General features: G+C 35.7%; 1 protein-coding gene across 3 annotated transcripts in view; it reads right to left on the bottom strand.

The window, feature by feature from the left end:
• SLC6A15 (solute carrier family 6 member 15) overlaps positions 1–16007 on the bottom strand; it is a 37170-nt gene that overhangs the window by 14449 nt on the left and 6714 nt on the right. For 2 of the 3 annotated variants that reach the window (XM_021528040.3, XM_021528037.3), the window contains exons 2-5: positions 11260–11730; positions 2540–2697; positions 1938–2064; positions 253–434 (exon numbers count right to left, since the gene is read on the bottom strand). In XM_021528040.3, the coding sequence (XP_021383715.1) occupies positions 253–434; positions 1938–2064; positions 2540–2697; positions 11260–11548 (756 nt within the window). In that variant the 5' untranslated portion in view covers positions 11549–11730. Of the gene's footprint in view, positions 1–252; positions 435–1937; positions 2065–2539; positions 2698–11259; positions 11731–14523; positions 14596–16007 lie in introns of those variants that run through there. The other variant, XM_021528039.2, reaches the window with a different exon arrangement.

The following is a 16007-nucleotide window of genomic DNA, read 5'->3' on the forward strand; positions in this document are numbered from 1 at the left end:
ATGAGAAGCAAAATGATTCTTCTTCAGATCTCAATTCCCACTAAATTACTACCATTTCCAATAAAATTGATAGAATTTTAATGCTTAACTACTAATATTCCTCTACTTGAGATTGTAAAAATGCATGGGTGAGTCAAAGCACTTAACCTGCTCCTACAGATTTCATAAGAGTAAACAGAGAGTTTGGTGAACAGAAATATCCTGAAACGCTTCAAAATAAAACAATGTAAGGCAGTTGAACAGTATACTCACTTTTCCTGAAGACTGAATGCCTTTGATCATGGCTAAGCATACCATGACCCAGGCAGCCAGCAAGCAGACAGTCATCTTCCAATTTAAACCTCCACTCTCTGACAGAGAGCTGGAAATATTCAGTGCTTCTCTGTACCAGTAATAAGTGGTTGCAGAACTTTTTTCACACTCTGGCTCCACAACTGTCAAAGAGATGTTAGCAAGTACAGAATGGGTTCAGAAGAGGTATTTCGTAACAGTGTTCTACCACTTCTCAATATTTCTAATTGTGTGCCATCATCATTTATTAAAAAACTAAACTCACAGAACAGTCTTAAGACAGCCTAAAAGAAAAAGTGACTGCTATCAGTGAAAGCTTCTGGGTATATCTTTTAAAACACCCTTTTGGAATTATGTATTCCTCTACATTATAGTTAAACATACTACAAGGCAGAATTTATTTCTCACTTCAGAACTAAACAGTAGGCAGGCTTAGATGAAGACATATATTCCATTTATCACACATAAAATTACATTATCTGCACATGATACTATGAATTACATACTATGAAAACTATGTCTCTGCAATGAACACAAATTTGAAGACATACTGAAAACAAATCGTTGTGTCTGCTTTGATAGGATACTCAAATAAACAGGGACTTAACTACCATTATAAACAATAAAATAATAAAATAATGATACCAAAGTGATGAGAAAAGGAAATACGTGGTTCCTACAGAGATATACTTAATGGAAGTTGCTATGTATATTCCAGAAGTGATTCTTTGGATCATACTGTAATTCTGTTATAGTCATGTTATCAAACAGTTTAAGAAACTGCATGTATCTAGACACGTAACACATAAATAGAAAAATTTCTTCAGAGAAAATATTTACTTAAGTTCTTTATAAATTATTTATACCTGATACTCAATCATACATGTAAGCAGGTCTTGAGTCAAGATAATTAAGGGAAAAAAGGGGGAAAATACACTCTTTTTAAGTAACCTAACACAGATAACAGATCTTCACTGAAATAACCTAGTAAAAAAGGTAAGACATTATCAAATATAATTGCTTTATTTTTTAAGCTTAGTTCAGATGCCCTCTGCTCAAGTTAGGCTGACATGCTGAGTACATAAACAACCACTGCTGCTCAATTAATGGACAGTAGTTTCTGGAATACATTCAGTTTGACTGTGTGTCAACATTCACAAGTACTGTTTCCATATAACTGAAGCAAGCAACTCTGGAAAAGACACTACAAAAAGGTACAACTTCTCAAACATCCCTGGTTGTTCTTTATTCAAGCAGTAAATAAACCCACAAAAGATAATTAAAGAAAATTTAGGATCTGAAAAAAAGGAAACAAAGAAATAATTCATATTTCAATAGCAATGATAATACAAAATATGTACTGTTATAAGATAACCAAATCCAAGGGATAAGGAATTTTCATGCTGTTATAGAATATGTCCATAAGAAATCATCTCATTACAGCAAAACTCAAAGGACTGATTATCTCACTTCTATTAATTTACACAGAAAACAGTGCTCTTATAGGACACTTAAGAACACACAAATAGAACACTTTTGCACACAAATATCTCCTTAAATTGTAGTTTTTCTCCTTTTTGTTTGAAAATCTCAAATTTTATATATTTCATATGATTTTTAAGAACCTTATGTTAACACAGACTTACAGGTATGAGATGCATTTTTAACTAAAGGACATTGGTCCCATGGTAATGGATGCTGAAAAGACTGGGAAAAGTAAAACAGGCTCCATCCAATAATGACATTGTAGTACAGTGCCACAAAGAAGCATACCTAGTAAATAGGAAAAAAGACAAACAAAAAGTTACATTTATGAAATAAATAGAAAAATGCTTGCTGAACTTCTGCATATTTCTGTACATCAGTCAATGAACCTAATTAACTAAATTTGGTTTAATTCAACTAAATCAGAAGAATGGAACAAGTTGTCCTATTGAAGTACCTGACATTTTCTAAATTTTCACTTTTCTCCACATTTATTTATGTTACAGCTATACTTTTACAGGCATTTTTCCTCCAGAAGAGTACTCTGTTCCACAGTTCCTAATTTCAAAATAATCACAAAATACAAGTTGATTGAATTAACAGACACATATATGCCAACAGTTTTAATGGATCAATTCAAGTTCTAAGATCTTTGAAAACACTGCAAACTGACCCTTATGCCCAGATATAAATCAATGGCCTTTCCCTGCAGCAAAATCTAAATCCTAACATCTGAAAGAAATACAGTGTTAAAAAAACTTACTATGCAACTTGCAAATCCAATTCCTCCAAGTTTGGGGCTGATATAATTCCACACACCAATACTCCCTCGACGGATCCTCTGCCCGACAGCAAGCTCCAAAAAAAAGAGTGGAATCCCTATTATCAGTAGCAAGATTAAGTATGGCACAAGATAGGCACCTATGAGGGGAACAAAGAATAAATCAGAGTAAATGGAAGAAGAGTCAGAACTTGACAGAACAAATGTGAAAATTTCTAATAGCTTCAAATTTGAATTAGTGTCCTTCATTGCAAAGCTTTTTTGATCACATGCAAGAATAATTATATCTGAACCTTGGTCGTAAGTCTTGTAAAATATCAAAAACCCAAAGACACCTAATCTATAAAGCACTGTAACATGTTTCAGAATAGCCTTTCTGCAAGTGAGATATTACTGAAATGAGTTGTTTAAAATATTGGACATTCAATCAAACTTTTTAGGAATACAGAATCATCGGGAGCTAAACAACCTTACTTAGAAAACCTTACAGCTTGACTTGTAACAGGGCAGCAAGATTGAATATAAAAGAAATATAGAAAACACTCTGTACACAACATTCTGAGTGAGCTTCAATCATAAGAAGTTTTAGAAGATAGCTCTTGATTTCTCCATTTCTCAGATGCTCAAAAAGGGGATTTCATACTGTATATAATAATGATGCTACCCAGCTAAGCAAGGAAACTGTATCAGCCTGTTGCCACAGGGCTCCAGACAGAAAACAGGAACATGAGGCAGAAGCAAAATAGAGTATTGTAGATCTGTATCTTGCAGTACTCACCAACTCTCTCTTCTTCAAGTCATATTTGGAAATGCAACTGTAACACCTTTACATAAACATATATATTAAAAGCAATTCCTCTTTTTTAAGGCCTTATTCCCAGAAATTGATCATACACAATTCTAACTTAAGGATGCATCTCCATTCATATCAGGAAGTCTGATTGCAAGCAAATATATCCATACTCTAAGTGCACTGACAAGTTCAAGCCTAACTTCCTCCGCGGTGTTGTGGAGTATGTAGTACCAGAGCTAACAAAACATGCAGGCATCAGCATAAGCAATGTGGCACCTGACTTTGTGTGGCTCTTACACTGCAATACAGACCACTGTGCTGGACAACTACTCAAAGGCCTTCGAACTTCTCTTTGAAACTATTATAAAGCTAAGGAAAAACCTTTGAGAGATGCAGACTGCAGCGTGTTGAAACAAGCTACAAAGCAAAGATCTAAAGACCTCAGAAGCTTAGATTCAGAGCTGCTAACTTGTATCATCAACGTCTTCATCCTGTGATGAAAGAGAAGCTGAGCAAAGTTCAGAAACCAATTTGGCATTTATCCTCAGCTCCAGCTAAGACCTAAGTTCCCTCATGAAGGGTCAACTTTCTAGGGCTTTTTTAGCAATCTATCAAAATGCACTGGCATTTTCATATCCTTAGTGGGCAATTTATCTCATGTAATACAGCTTATGTTAGAAACCTAACTTTCCTAGGCTCTGCAGGAGGTCTCATGTTCTGGTAGCATTCATTCCTGTTTAGGTCCACTTGCTATTTTGCTCCTCATGAAGTATACACTAATTGGACATCCCCTTCCATTACAAAGATCTTATAAAGATAATAATCATTAACTGCAGTCTTGAGTTCAAAACTAGGGAAAAAAAGAAGAAATAAAATCTGAGAAAAATGGAAGCCTAAGATAGGATGTTGACCGCCTGGAATGAGTCTGGAGGCACCACATTGGTCACATTGCAAAACAGACCTGGGAAAGGTCTGGGAAAAGACCTGGGAAAACAATAACTGGGGTTATTCAGTCCGGAGAAGAGAAGACTCTAGAGAGATCTTACAGAACCTAGCAGTACTAAAGGGGACCTACAAGAGAGCTAGAGACCTTTAATAAGGGCTTGTAATGACAGGATAAGGGGGAATGGCCTTTAGATGAAGGAGGGTACATTTAGATATTAGGAAAAAATTATTTACTATAAGGTTGATTAGGCACTAGAACAGGTTGGCCAGGGAGGTTTTGAATTCCCCAACCCCAGAAATGTTCAAGGCCAACTGGATGGGATTTTGAGTAAGCTGGTCTAGTGGAAGGGTAGTTTGAACTAGATGATCTTTATGGTCCCTTTCAAACCAAACCATTCTACGATTCTATGAAAAACCAGTTGCACCAGACAAAGAATACTAGTCTCATGTACCTCTCAGTCTATAGACTATGTAATCAATGAAGTAGCTCCACAATAATATGTTATGCAATGATACTGTCTGACAGCGTCTACTGAAGCGTTGTTTTTACTGAGGTAGCAGCTACGTTCCTATTCAGTACTTTGGTGTCTCTCGCAGTTCATCTTCTATGTGTATGTAATGGAAAGAATAGAAAGGACTTACTTGCTATTAAAAAGAGACAGAAAAAAATTAATGTGAGGAAGACTGAGGAACAGAGCAACAACCACATTAAAAAATGAGGGGGACTATCTGTCTTAAAAACATATAACATAGAAACCATTAAATATCCCTGGTTGACTCAAAATTTCTGCAATACAGAATTTACACTGCAAGTGAGAAGCTTTGGCATTACTGTCTTTAAAAAATCTGCTCATACAATTCATTGAAAGCCAACAGTACAGAGGTACTATATCATATAAAGCTACTGTAAATTATACCTTAGATCTTAATTAGACAGATGTGCCACAGCTGATCAGAGACAAACCTATACAGCTCAAAAAAATTGGGGCCTAGTGACTTACCCTGTATCCCACTGGATGACTGTACTAGAGCAGGAACTGAACCCAGCTCTTCAGTGTCCCAGTCCACAACCTTAATCACAAGGCTGCAAAGTTAAGCACATGTTTAAAGACTGGGTTGATGTGGGTGTTTCATGGTGCAGTATCAATGTAAATTGCAAGATTTATCAGTCAGACTCTAAATAAATGTGGTGTTAAATCCACATTACATTAGACATGACAACTCTGTAATTCAGTGGGTAGCCAGACAGCAGAGTTCACCTCTATACTGCTAGGTGTGTGCAAAGCACCTGAAGTGCTGGTTCTTCTGATTATTCAAACCTCCTGAGCTTCCTTCTGATCTTATTCTTGTCACCAAAATGGACATAATGGAAAACTGTGCATGTGTGAGTTTCAGTATGATAGAGCTTGGACATAGCCGGATCATACAGCTGTATCATAGCTGCAAAGGGCTTCTATGCCCCATAATCAACATGAAACCACAGCATCTCTGGGCAAGTATTTTGCTGAAGTCTTCCCTTGAAGCTAGACATACTTCAAAGAACTCTATGACATCCTAACTTAATCCTAAAAAAGAATCACTATGGGAACATCTCAGCTCGTCTCATGCCTCCTTGCATGAAAACATGGGACCTTGCAGTTACAATATTGGATAAGAACCATTCTAATTAAAATTTGAATAGTAAACTGGCCTTGAACAACATCCTGCAATCAATCATCTGCTACACCTATCAGCTAAACTGCCTTCTGACTATTACAATTCTGTGTAGCTCACAATCCCCAGGTCTCCTTTCTACACTTACAAAATTATTCAACTGTGAAGTCACTTTGTTTTTTTGCCTGTTTTGGTTTTAAAACACTGGCTTTCATATTTAAAAAAAACCTCATCTCAATTGGAAAAAAATCTCATACTTCTTTTCTAGAAATAATGACAAAGATATAAGACATTTCATGAAGATTTCATGACTGCTAAAACTGTGCACTGTTTTGATTTACTTATTTTTTTATTTATTCAAGCACCAGAATGGGATATCTGGTAAACTGTCTTTTCTTGAGATTACGGTAGGACTGCATTTGGCAATATTATTGACAGAAGTGGAAAAATGACATTGGGTTTGATTTAAGCTCTTAAAAATGCTCCAAAAAATAATAAAATTACACGACTCATTAGTGATTAAAGAGATGGAAAATACTTTCAAAAGCAGTAACACAAGGCAACATAACCATTACCACCTTGATACTACTAAAGAATTTTCTTCTCCTAGCAATTCTTGCTGTAACCTGAAAAACGTATTAACTTTCCACATTTGCTTCAGCTGCTGCTGTGCTAGATTTTAATTAAGCGTCTGGTGTCTGATTTAATTCTTATTCAATCAAGGTAAAGTTTACTACTGTCTTGAAGAGAGATCTTGGCTCTTATCACTTACTAGACACTTACTAACAGAATGCAAGCAAGAAGCTGACATTCAGATGAAGATAAACTCATTTTCAATGTCAAATGCTAAAATTTTTGAAGTAATGACAAGTGAGCAACAAAACGCTATAAATTAACAGTATACTAAGCTTTAGTAAGTAAAATTATTTACCACTACAAAATGGAAACTGCTTTTGTCAGGAAAACTCTGATAAATGGTTTTACATTTTACCTGTAGGTTTATAGTCTATCCTGACAGGATATTCTTCCTGTCACTAGTTTCAGTTTCAGTATGTTCAGGCATGCCTGTTTACAAAACCGTGCTTAAAGGATGAATATCACCTTAGTCAAATAGCTTCAATGAAGAATTACACTTGCAAAATAGAAACAAGACATTTTCAGTACACTAAAGTACAACTAAATGTTGAGTCTGATAATAGTGAACTCAAAAAATTATACAGTAGTCATCAGTGAACTCAAGGCACTGAAAAGAAATTACTGATCCAAAGCTACATAATAAAGCCTCTGAATCCATACTCGAGTGTTGGAATACAAGGGAATATTTGCTTTGTTCCCAATTTCTCTTGTATTAGTTGCTTGCTTCTAAGAGCACTGCAGAGGAAAAAGTACAACTGCCATGCTTTTTCATTTGACCACAGAACTTTAAAGTCAATCTGTTGGTATTTCAGTAAAAAATTCAGATGAATTGTAAAAACTCACACTAATTAACTGTAAAAACTCACAATGTGGCTCTACCCAGGTCAATCTTTTCAAAACATAATTACAGCATCATCTGCTACAATTTTTCCTATTTTGCTCACAGTTTTTATATCTAATTGTTTAGTTCTTTTGATTTTTTTACATCACAGAGATATTAAAAACTACTTATCTTAAGGAAAAAAAAGAAAAATCAGAAAAATCAAGTTAATGCTCACAAAAATGCAATACAAAATCTTTGGGCATGTAGTCCCTTGTAGACTCCTCACTTTTCTTCAAGTAACACTCATTCATTTTAGCAGACTAGCTAATTTAATTTGCTCTTGTTACTTCTAATTATGTAACAGTATCATTATACTTCTGCTAATCCTAAAGGGAAATGACAACCAAAGAGAATAAACTTTAAATATTTTCTTTGTTTGAAAATAGTGAAATGTGTGCAAGCTGTCCTCCAGATGACAATTAGGAGCAGCAGGAAATTATAAATCTAGTTTGTCACTGTTTATGAGCATCTTGGCAAGACTGGGTAGACCTGAGCAGTTCATTTTTAAGGCTATCAACCACAGCAAGCTAAGGTAGCTCCGAACCTAAGTTATGCTAACATAGGTTATGAAATTGTTATACAGGAACTGTGCTTATCTGAACAAACACACATATTCACCTTCATGGAGTAAAGGAGGAATAAACAAATCCTACAATGCAAAAATGAAGTTGAGCATACTCAGCTGCAGCACAAATTTTCTTTATCGAGAATCAAGGATGAAACAGCTTTTTTATCTGTTAGGCTGCAAAGAGTGGAAGAGGCACCCTAAGTGCCAGATGGGGTCTGGGCAGGGGTAAGAAGGGCCTGTGGTGAGGGCAGAGAGATATATAGTCAGTTCTTAAAACTTTACTGAACATCCTCAGCCCCTATTTCACAGAGCCTAAAACTCCTTTGCACCCCCCCTCTCAAAGTCAAGAAAACCAGCACCCTCAAGTGCTCTCAGCTTGCTCCCAGATTTTTTTTTTCCACTTGATACATCCGGCATTACAGCTACATCACCAGTGTGGATCCAAGTACATCCCAGCTGCATACCAGCCTTTTCTCTCACCTCTCCCAACAAATATTTTTCTGGGAATATGTGAAAAGTCAGCAAAAGCTACCCAGTCTAGCTGCAATTTAGACAACTATAAAAAAATACCAGGTATTACTCTAAATATTTATGAGCTGCTATGAATTAAAGTAATGGGAGTAAGTGTTAAATAATAACAAGAAATAAACTGAAGGAAGTTGGTTTGGTAAAACAGACTAGAGCCAGAGACTGCAAAGATATCTACAGACATCCAAAGTCTCACTGCAGTGTAGGGCTACTCAAGTTACTTTCAAAGATGGTATCACAGGTATCTCATTGAAGCAGTAGAGAGCTCTGATGTTAGGAGTGTCACTATACCACAGGCCACAGCATAAACACACTAAATCTCTATTGAAAACAGGGTGGGAAACACAATTTTTTTCCACAAAATTCTCAAATAACATTATCTATTTGGGCTAACCTTGCTGTGTCTTATCTATGTTTATTTTGCTGTTTTTGTCACAGAAGTTTTTAAAAAAATAAAAATTAAGATTACTTCACAGTTAGGATTTGTCTTGTCTTTTACTGGTGGCTTTAGTGTTTTAAGAAGGTTGTGATGGAAACTAATGAGTAACTATGGTTTTTACTTCTTTTTGGTTTAAATTGGAACTGGATCTATTGGTTTACTACTTTTTAATCTAATTTCCTCCCCTCACATGGTGTTTTCCAGAGATAAGTTCCTTAAACACAGGGAAGGATATGAATGTCTGAACTGTAGGTAGAGACCAAGTCATACACTAGGAAAGTTTACCTTACACCAAGGGACTTCAACAGGTATTTATAGTAAAGCTTTATCAGCAGAAGATTAAAGAACAGTTCTGACACTGATATTTACATGGGTTACATAAAACCACTCTAATTTAGCCTAGAAAACTTATATGAAATAATATGTGTAGCAGAAAACAGAACCTCATATAAAATGTGTGTAGGTTTTCTTACCATGTGCTTGAAGTTTTCATTCCCCCTATTCTTCTATGCACTTGTGATAACTATCTGTCCATCTGCACACACATACAGGCACCAATGTACTTTAATATTTCCAAATTTTGTGCCACCTTCTCCATCTTACATTATGATTAACTTGAAAACCAAGCAAACCTCAGCTCTAACGATCAATTCCTTTTCTCTGTTGCTAAGAAGGCTGCCATTAGCTAAAATGGTGCAAAATCATTGTTAAAAGCCAAATACACCCTTGTCTCAGCATGTGCAGAAAACATTTTATCTCCACGCACTATGTTATGCATCCAATTTCCTGCAATCACAGCACAGGAGAAAACACTTAAATACAATCTCTGGTGACACCATAGTTACTTCTTCAAATTTGATTAATAAAGTGTCATTATCCTTGAAGATTGGCTGGTTTACTGTTTTAGTGGGTTTGGAGTTTTTCTTTCAGAAATGTGAAATTATCAATTCATATCTGACCAGAATTAAAGCAACTGGCTTGCAAAATTCCTAACTAGACACAAAATTCCTACATTAGACACAGACTTTCAAAGGGACACAACTACACAAAATAAAATGCTGTAGTTCATTGTCCCTGAGACTACCATCTTAACAACATACTTTAAATCAATCATTTAATGACTTTCTCTCCACAATAAAAGAGAAAAAAAGGAACTTAAATGATAGTAAAAAATACCCAGTAACGAGATATAAAAGATTTTAACGTAGTCCTTAGAAGATAGAATATTTGAAAGCATAAATTAAATTTTTAATGCTTTAGTTGAGAGAAAACAAATAAATAATTTCACCTTATCATATTCTAAGTTCATTTGTATACTCAATTACATCAGCTGTATCATTCAGCTTTTGAAAAAGCAGCAGGAGTAGAATGTTACTCTTCAGCATCTGTACACATTCACTTTCTAAAAGTGATAAAAAGTGGCAGGTTTGTTTTGAATTCAGCTTAGTAATCAGCTATGATAGTGTGCGTTAATGTAGTATATTTGGGTATAGCACTGGATGAAATACTAATCCTGCATTCACAGAGGAAGGAAAGTTTCCAGCCTCATACTTCAAACTGTGTTGAAGACTACAGATGGTCAACTAAGAAACAGCTTGATGTCATTGTTTTAAGTGAAAGGTTATTTACGAAAATAGTAAACTGTCTTAACAGTACAAAAACAGATGTAGTCCCCTAATAGAATGATTTAAGTTATTTATCATCAGTTAAAAAAAATAAGAAAAACTAAAACCCTTATTTTTCCCTCCCAGAGTATTCTGAAGCTCTTGCCAGATGTAAATCATGATCAAATGACCAGGAGTTAAAAGCAAATAGAAAGTAAAGGTGTGAACTTAGTACCACTAAATACTAAAAGATCAAATGTTGCTTTGGTCTTCAAAGTAGATACAGTTTTAATGCCTTGGATTTATTGTCAAATTACTATAAAGAACACTTAAGCACAACAACCAGGTCCTAAACAATGCAACCCTCCATAATTATATGTTATGTGTAGCCACTGGTTTGAGCAGTAACTAAGGTTGCATCAAGAGCCTTCTACCCTAAAATGAGGAAACGGCATCTTAGAAGAATCTGCTACTTAAACAAATGCATCTTTCTAAAAAAAGGAATGTGGGTTTTTCCTCATAGGTTCTGGCAAAAACTAAAAGAAAAACCTGACATGTTGGAGCAGATTTGACTGTGGCTCTCTCTGCTACCTTTGAAATCTGAAAGGTTAGCATAATCATCTAGGTACAACCAGCTCTATCACAAAACTTACCTCCACCATTCTTCTGACACAGATAGGGGAATCGCCACACATTCCCCAATCCCACAGAAAATCCAACTTGTGCCAGAATATATTGGAGTTTGCTGTTCCAAGCAGGTCTTTCATCTTCTACATCTGAGCCTTCTTCAACATCTACATCTTTTTCTTCTGTATCATCGACCATAAGTTCACTTTTCTTGAAGGCATCATCTGAAGAGTCCTCATTAGAGAGCAGGTCCTTAACTGACTCAATGACCTCATCATCTAGCTCTCTTTTCACGACCTTGCTGTTCTTAGGCATTTGTAATTTGAAACAAACAGCAAGACGTTCAGCTGAAACAGATGGACACTGAAGTAGACTCTCCTTCTGCTTGGGAAAAAATACTGGATAAAAAGAATGAAGATGGTGCCTGATGGGTCCTTGATACCAGGGAATCAAGAGTAAGGACTTCTATTTCTGAATGCTTGTTCTACTGAAAGTATCTGTGGAAAAAGAAATTAAAAAGTATATTAATATGCAGAAGAAACTTAATTTTAAAATCATGTGCTTGATTTTACCCATTTTTGTATAGCTTAATGATTTTGACAAGAGGAGAAAGTAAGAAGAAAGGGATGTTAAACCACTTTCAAATTGTAAGGAATAAGTCCACTATGTGGTCTAAAATATTTTATAAAATACATTTTGTTCACTTGTTAAGGGTTTTGTTTTGGTTTCGTTCCTAAGGACTGATAGGCTAACTGCTCATATTTTGATACCAAAGCAAGATTATTCTAATCCAGCATAAAAAATTATGCACTTTACTTAAAATGTAGGAGCCCAACTCCCTTACTTCCTGAATGAATCGCTGTACTTCAATTTATTAAAAGTATATTTTAGTAAAAGTAAATTTAAGTTTTTCAGACCATTTCAGAAAGTCATGCAGCAATTAAAATTTTGATAGAGAGGATACACCTAGTAGTTCAAAAGCAATGGTGACTTACTTTCTTGTTATTCTTCATCTTGGAATATACAATCACAGTCACAGTTTGAAAGGAGAGATGCTCATCTCTTATAAGCTTTGATGCTTTAGATATTTTTAATTATTTCCTGTTTCTAAGAAACTATCTGAAATATTTGACATGCAAAATCCATTTTAGAAGCCTACTGTTTCAAATGTGTATGTACAGAAACAAAAAGGCCTGTGTTTGAATACATGTTTTTCTTAAACACAATCATTTAAAAAGACAGACTTGCTTGCAACTGCCATACAGAAGGTAACCTAAGATTTTGGGGAGGAATGTTTTTCAATAAATTCTTCACTAATCACATGGGATAAAACTGGTGTGTGAAAAGCCATCTGCACAATTAAGAGTCTTAAAAAGGATTTAGATTATGTGTTAAGCTTCATGAAAACTCTAAAGAGGGCTTCTGCAAAGAACACACAAGAAGTCTGATCAGCAACTGCTAACTGATGAGAATCAGAAATTACTTCAGGAAACATAAGGCCTTACAGCTTTTGCTTATGAACTTGCTGCAACATCTCATCCATAGTATGAAGGCTGCATCATGTCCTGACAAAATCCCATGCAGTGGAGAACTGCAAAGTACTGTTCACGCAGTTACTGAGAGGTCAAGAACCTCACAGCTGCTTCTGTGCCAGAAAGACATTAAGCCACTGGAACCCAGCCCACAACTTATCAAAATGAGACTTCACAGCACCAGAAATAAAACCTCTGCCACCACCAGGCTGCTATCACCAGCCTCCTAGCCAACAGGGCAATTACTTTTACCAATAATTTCCAAGGATTTGGAAGTTGAAGTTCACTCCAGTTGCGTACTGAACTCTACTGTAATCTCTTTTCACTGATTCCCTAGACTCCGGTCACTGTCTTCTCACTTTCCCTTATGTTACTGCCTCCTCTCAGCAATTCTAGCTCTGGCAGTCAGCCCAATTTTTTTAAGTCTGCTACAACATACTTATCTTGTGATCTGCTTCATGTTCACTACTGTCACTGAATGGTTCAGGGTCCTATAAACCTTCCTTCTGACATGCAGTGGGACTAGCACCAGGCTTGCTTTGACTGATACCAGTTCTTTAAAAAAAAAAAAAAAATTAAGTGTATGAGCTATACAGAGAACAGTAGAATAGGGAAAAAGTTGTTCATACAAGAGAGAAATCCTAATACTTTATCCTGGGCTAAATCTGGGCTGAATGTTTGTGTGAGTCTCTTTTCATCTGTTCTGTCTTTTGCACTGCAGTCTTCAAAGGACTACACCCTCTGCTAGTTCATACATGATTCAGTGGCTCTTAGTTCTGAGATACCTATGTAGAACCAAAATGCAAACTTAACACATTAAGCAGAAGCATTTAAGCAGTTCTAATGGAGCTTTGGGACTATAAGCCACAGCATCTGGTACTTCAAACATTACTTTTTGTCACATTTCAAACATTTTTTTCCTTTTGTTCCACTGATGTAAATTAGAAAGCAGCTTCTCAGTTCCAGTAATTAGTAGTAAGTTCAGGGATTACATTAAAATGAAACAGCTGCATATGTGAAACGACATCAGTATTTGTCTCTGAGTCTGAAATCCTTCTGTAACTGTAATAACAAAAAGAGATTTTCAGTCAAAAAGACACAAGCCATCCATAAGTATCTACTGAAATGTTTTAAAAGGTCATACCTGTTTTGATTATTTTAGATAGAGCAACTTGCAGAGTAGTAATATGATTTATCTGGAGCTCTCACTGATGAGTCAATTCCAACAAAAATTGCATCACTCTGTCCTGTCATGCATTAAACATTGCACTGCTACACTTCAGGATAAATTGGGTTTGAAACTTCTACTCCTAGCACAGTATCGTAATTTCCCTTTCATTAACCTTCCATTAAACAGTATGTTATCCACAGAAATATCACTATATAGACTGCAATTTACAGGGCTTGAGTAAATGTGGGAGGCATGTTCAGCAGACTGGTGCATGGTTTTAACAAGACTGCTTTCCTAACTCAATATATTATCACTGGTCAGACTGCACTAAGGATGGAGGACAGTCCTTCTGGACACATCACAAATCCAAAGGCACTCTCCTACTGTCAGATTTAACAACTTTTCTGTCTTAAAGGAGCTGGTACTAATGCAAATAAGGATTTCTCTCTCAAGAGGTACTACCATCAGGTACAAATGTTTGAAGTGTGAACCCAGCAGGTTCGTGCAAGGAGTCTACTGGTGTGTGCTCAGCATTCCCAGAACGCAGTCAGTGACATGCACAGAAGCCCCTCTGATCCAGAACAAACCTGCACAGAAGACGATGATACCAAACTACTCAGCTTGAGTTAGGTCTAGGTATGAATGCTCCTGTGTGAAATCTGAATAGGGAGAAAGAGTAGAGTTACTCACCAGCATTGACTAGCTAAACACGAACCACTGAACAAGCTTTCTTCTTCCTCATCAGAATATTGAACTTGAGCACTTCACCATATAAAATGCTATTCTATGTTCCCACATCACTGGGATGTAGTCCAGTATTGAAGTTCATCAGCATTAAACTAGGAAATATCACACCAAATTTTGTTAAACATCTTCAGTTAGTTCTAGTACTTGTTACCTTCTACACTGCCTTGTACAGAAATACAGAACTATGTGACGAGACAGGTAATTCTGTAAATCCTTCGTAAAATGGGGATTTGTTATGTAGATTTTTGAATTATACTTAGTAGAAACTGTCATTATATTAGGATTTCAAGTCCTAAATCTTGTCAGGTATTTTAAAACATTACTATGATATAACCAGTACCTTGAAGTAAAATGTCTAAAATATAATTTAGCCTTATTAAAGCTGTTTGTAGGTTGTATTTTTTTTTTCTGTCTTGAATTTAGATCATAGAATATGATCAATTGATTAAGTTCTCAGCATCTCACCCTTTTCATGACTCAAATGATGTAACCTGTCAGATGAAAACACTGAATGGAAATTTTTATTACTACCTTTATTGAAGAACATAGTATTTTTCTGGACTTTTCCATGACTGAAATGAGCAAATAAGAATGATTTTCCTTTTTTTTTTAAAATATAAATTCCATTTATAAAGAAATTTAAAATTATTCTTAAACTGACCTGACAAGTGTTTGTATTGCTTGATGGAATTTAACAGAAGGGAAATTGATGAACAGTATATGGTCAAGTTAAAGGAACATATAGAAAATTATTCTGTCACTGAAATAAGAGCAATCAATAATCTTAGTTGGCATAAACAAACTTTTGCAAAAAAACTTACTAAAAAATAGGAGCTAGATTTTAAGTCTGTCTTACTAGCATTGTCCTTGATAGGCTAAAATCTATTTCTTTTACATACTGAAAGATAACACAGTGACTCTTTTCTGATATAAAGCAAACTGCAAACCCCAACTTTCTCAGAACACAGGAGAAATTTTGCGTTTTTTTTCCATGGAAAAAGAATCAACTCAATGCACCAGCATGCAGAAGTAAAGTAACCTGATTAGACCTCCACATCACTAGCAGATTAAGCAATAATAATCCCTTGCAGGGAATTCAGACCCAAATTAGCTCCCTGGGAGATCCAGGCTCACTATAGAACTTTTACTTCAGCTTCAGGCCTGCATTCAGAAATGCTGGCAATGCCTCCATTGACCAGACTTGCACACGTTTGCAGTAAGACCCAAAGGAACTTCATTAGTCAAAGCACCAAAGGACACATTGAAAAACATTGCTGCATGTCCTTTTCTCACAATCTCTTTTGTATGAACACCCAGTAAGGGG

The sequence above is a fragment of the Lonchura striata genome, chromosome 5, assembly GCF_046129695.1.
Source record: "Lonchura striata isolate bLonStr1 chromosome 5, bLonStr1.mat, whole genome shotgun sequence".
NCBI classification, from domain to species: Eukaryota; Metazoa; Chordata; class Aves; order Passeriformes; family Estrildidae; genus Lonchura; species Lonchura striata.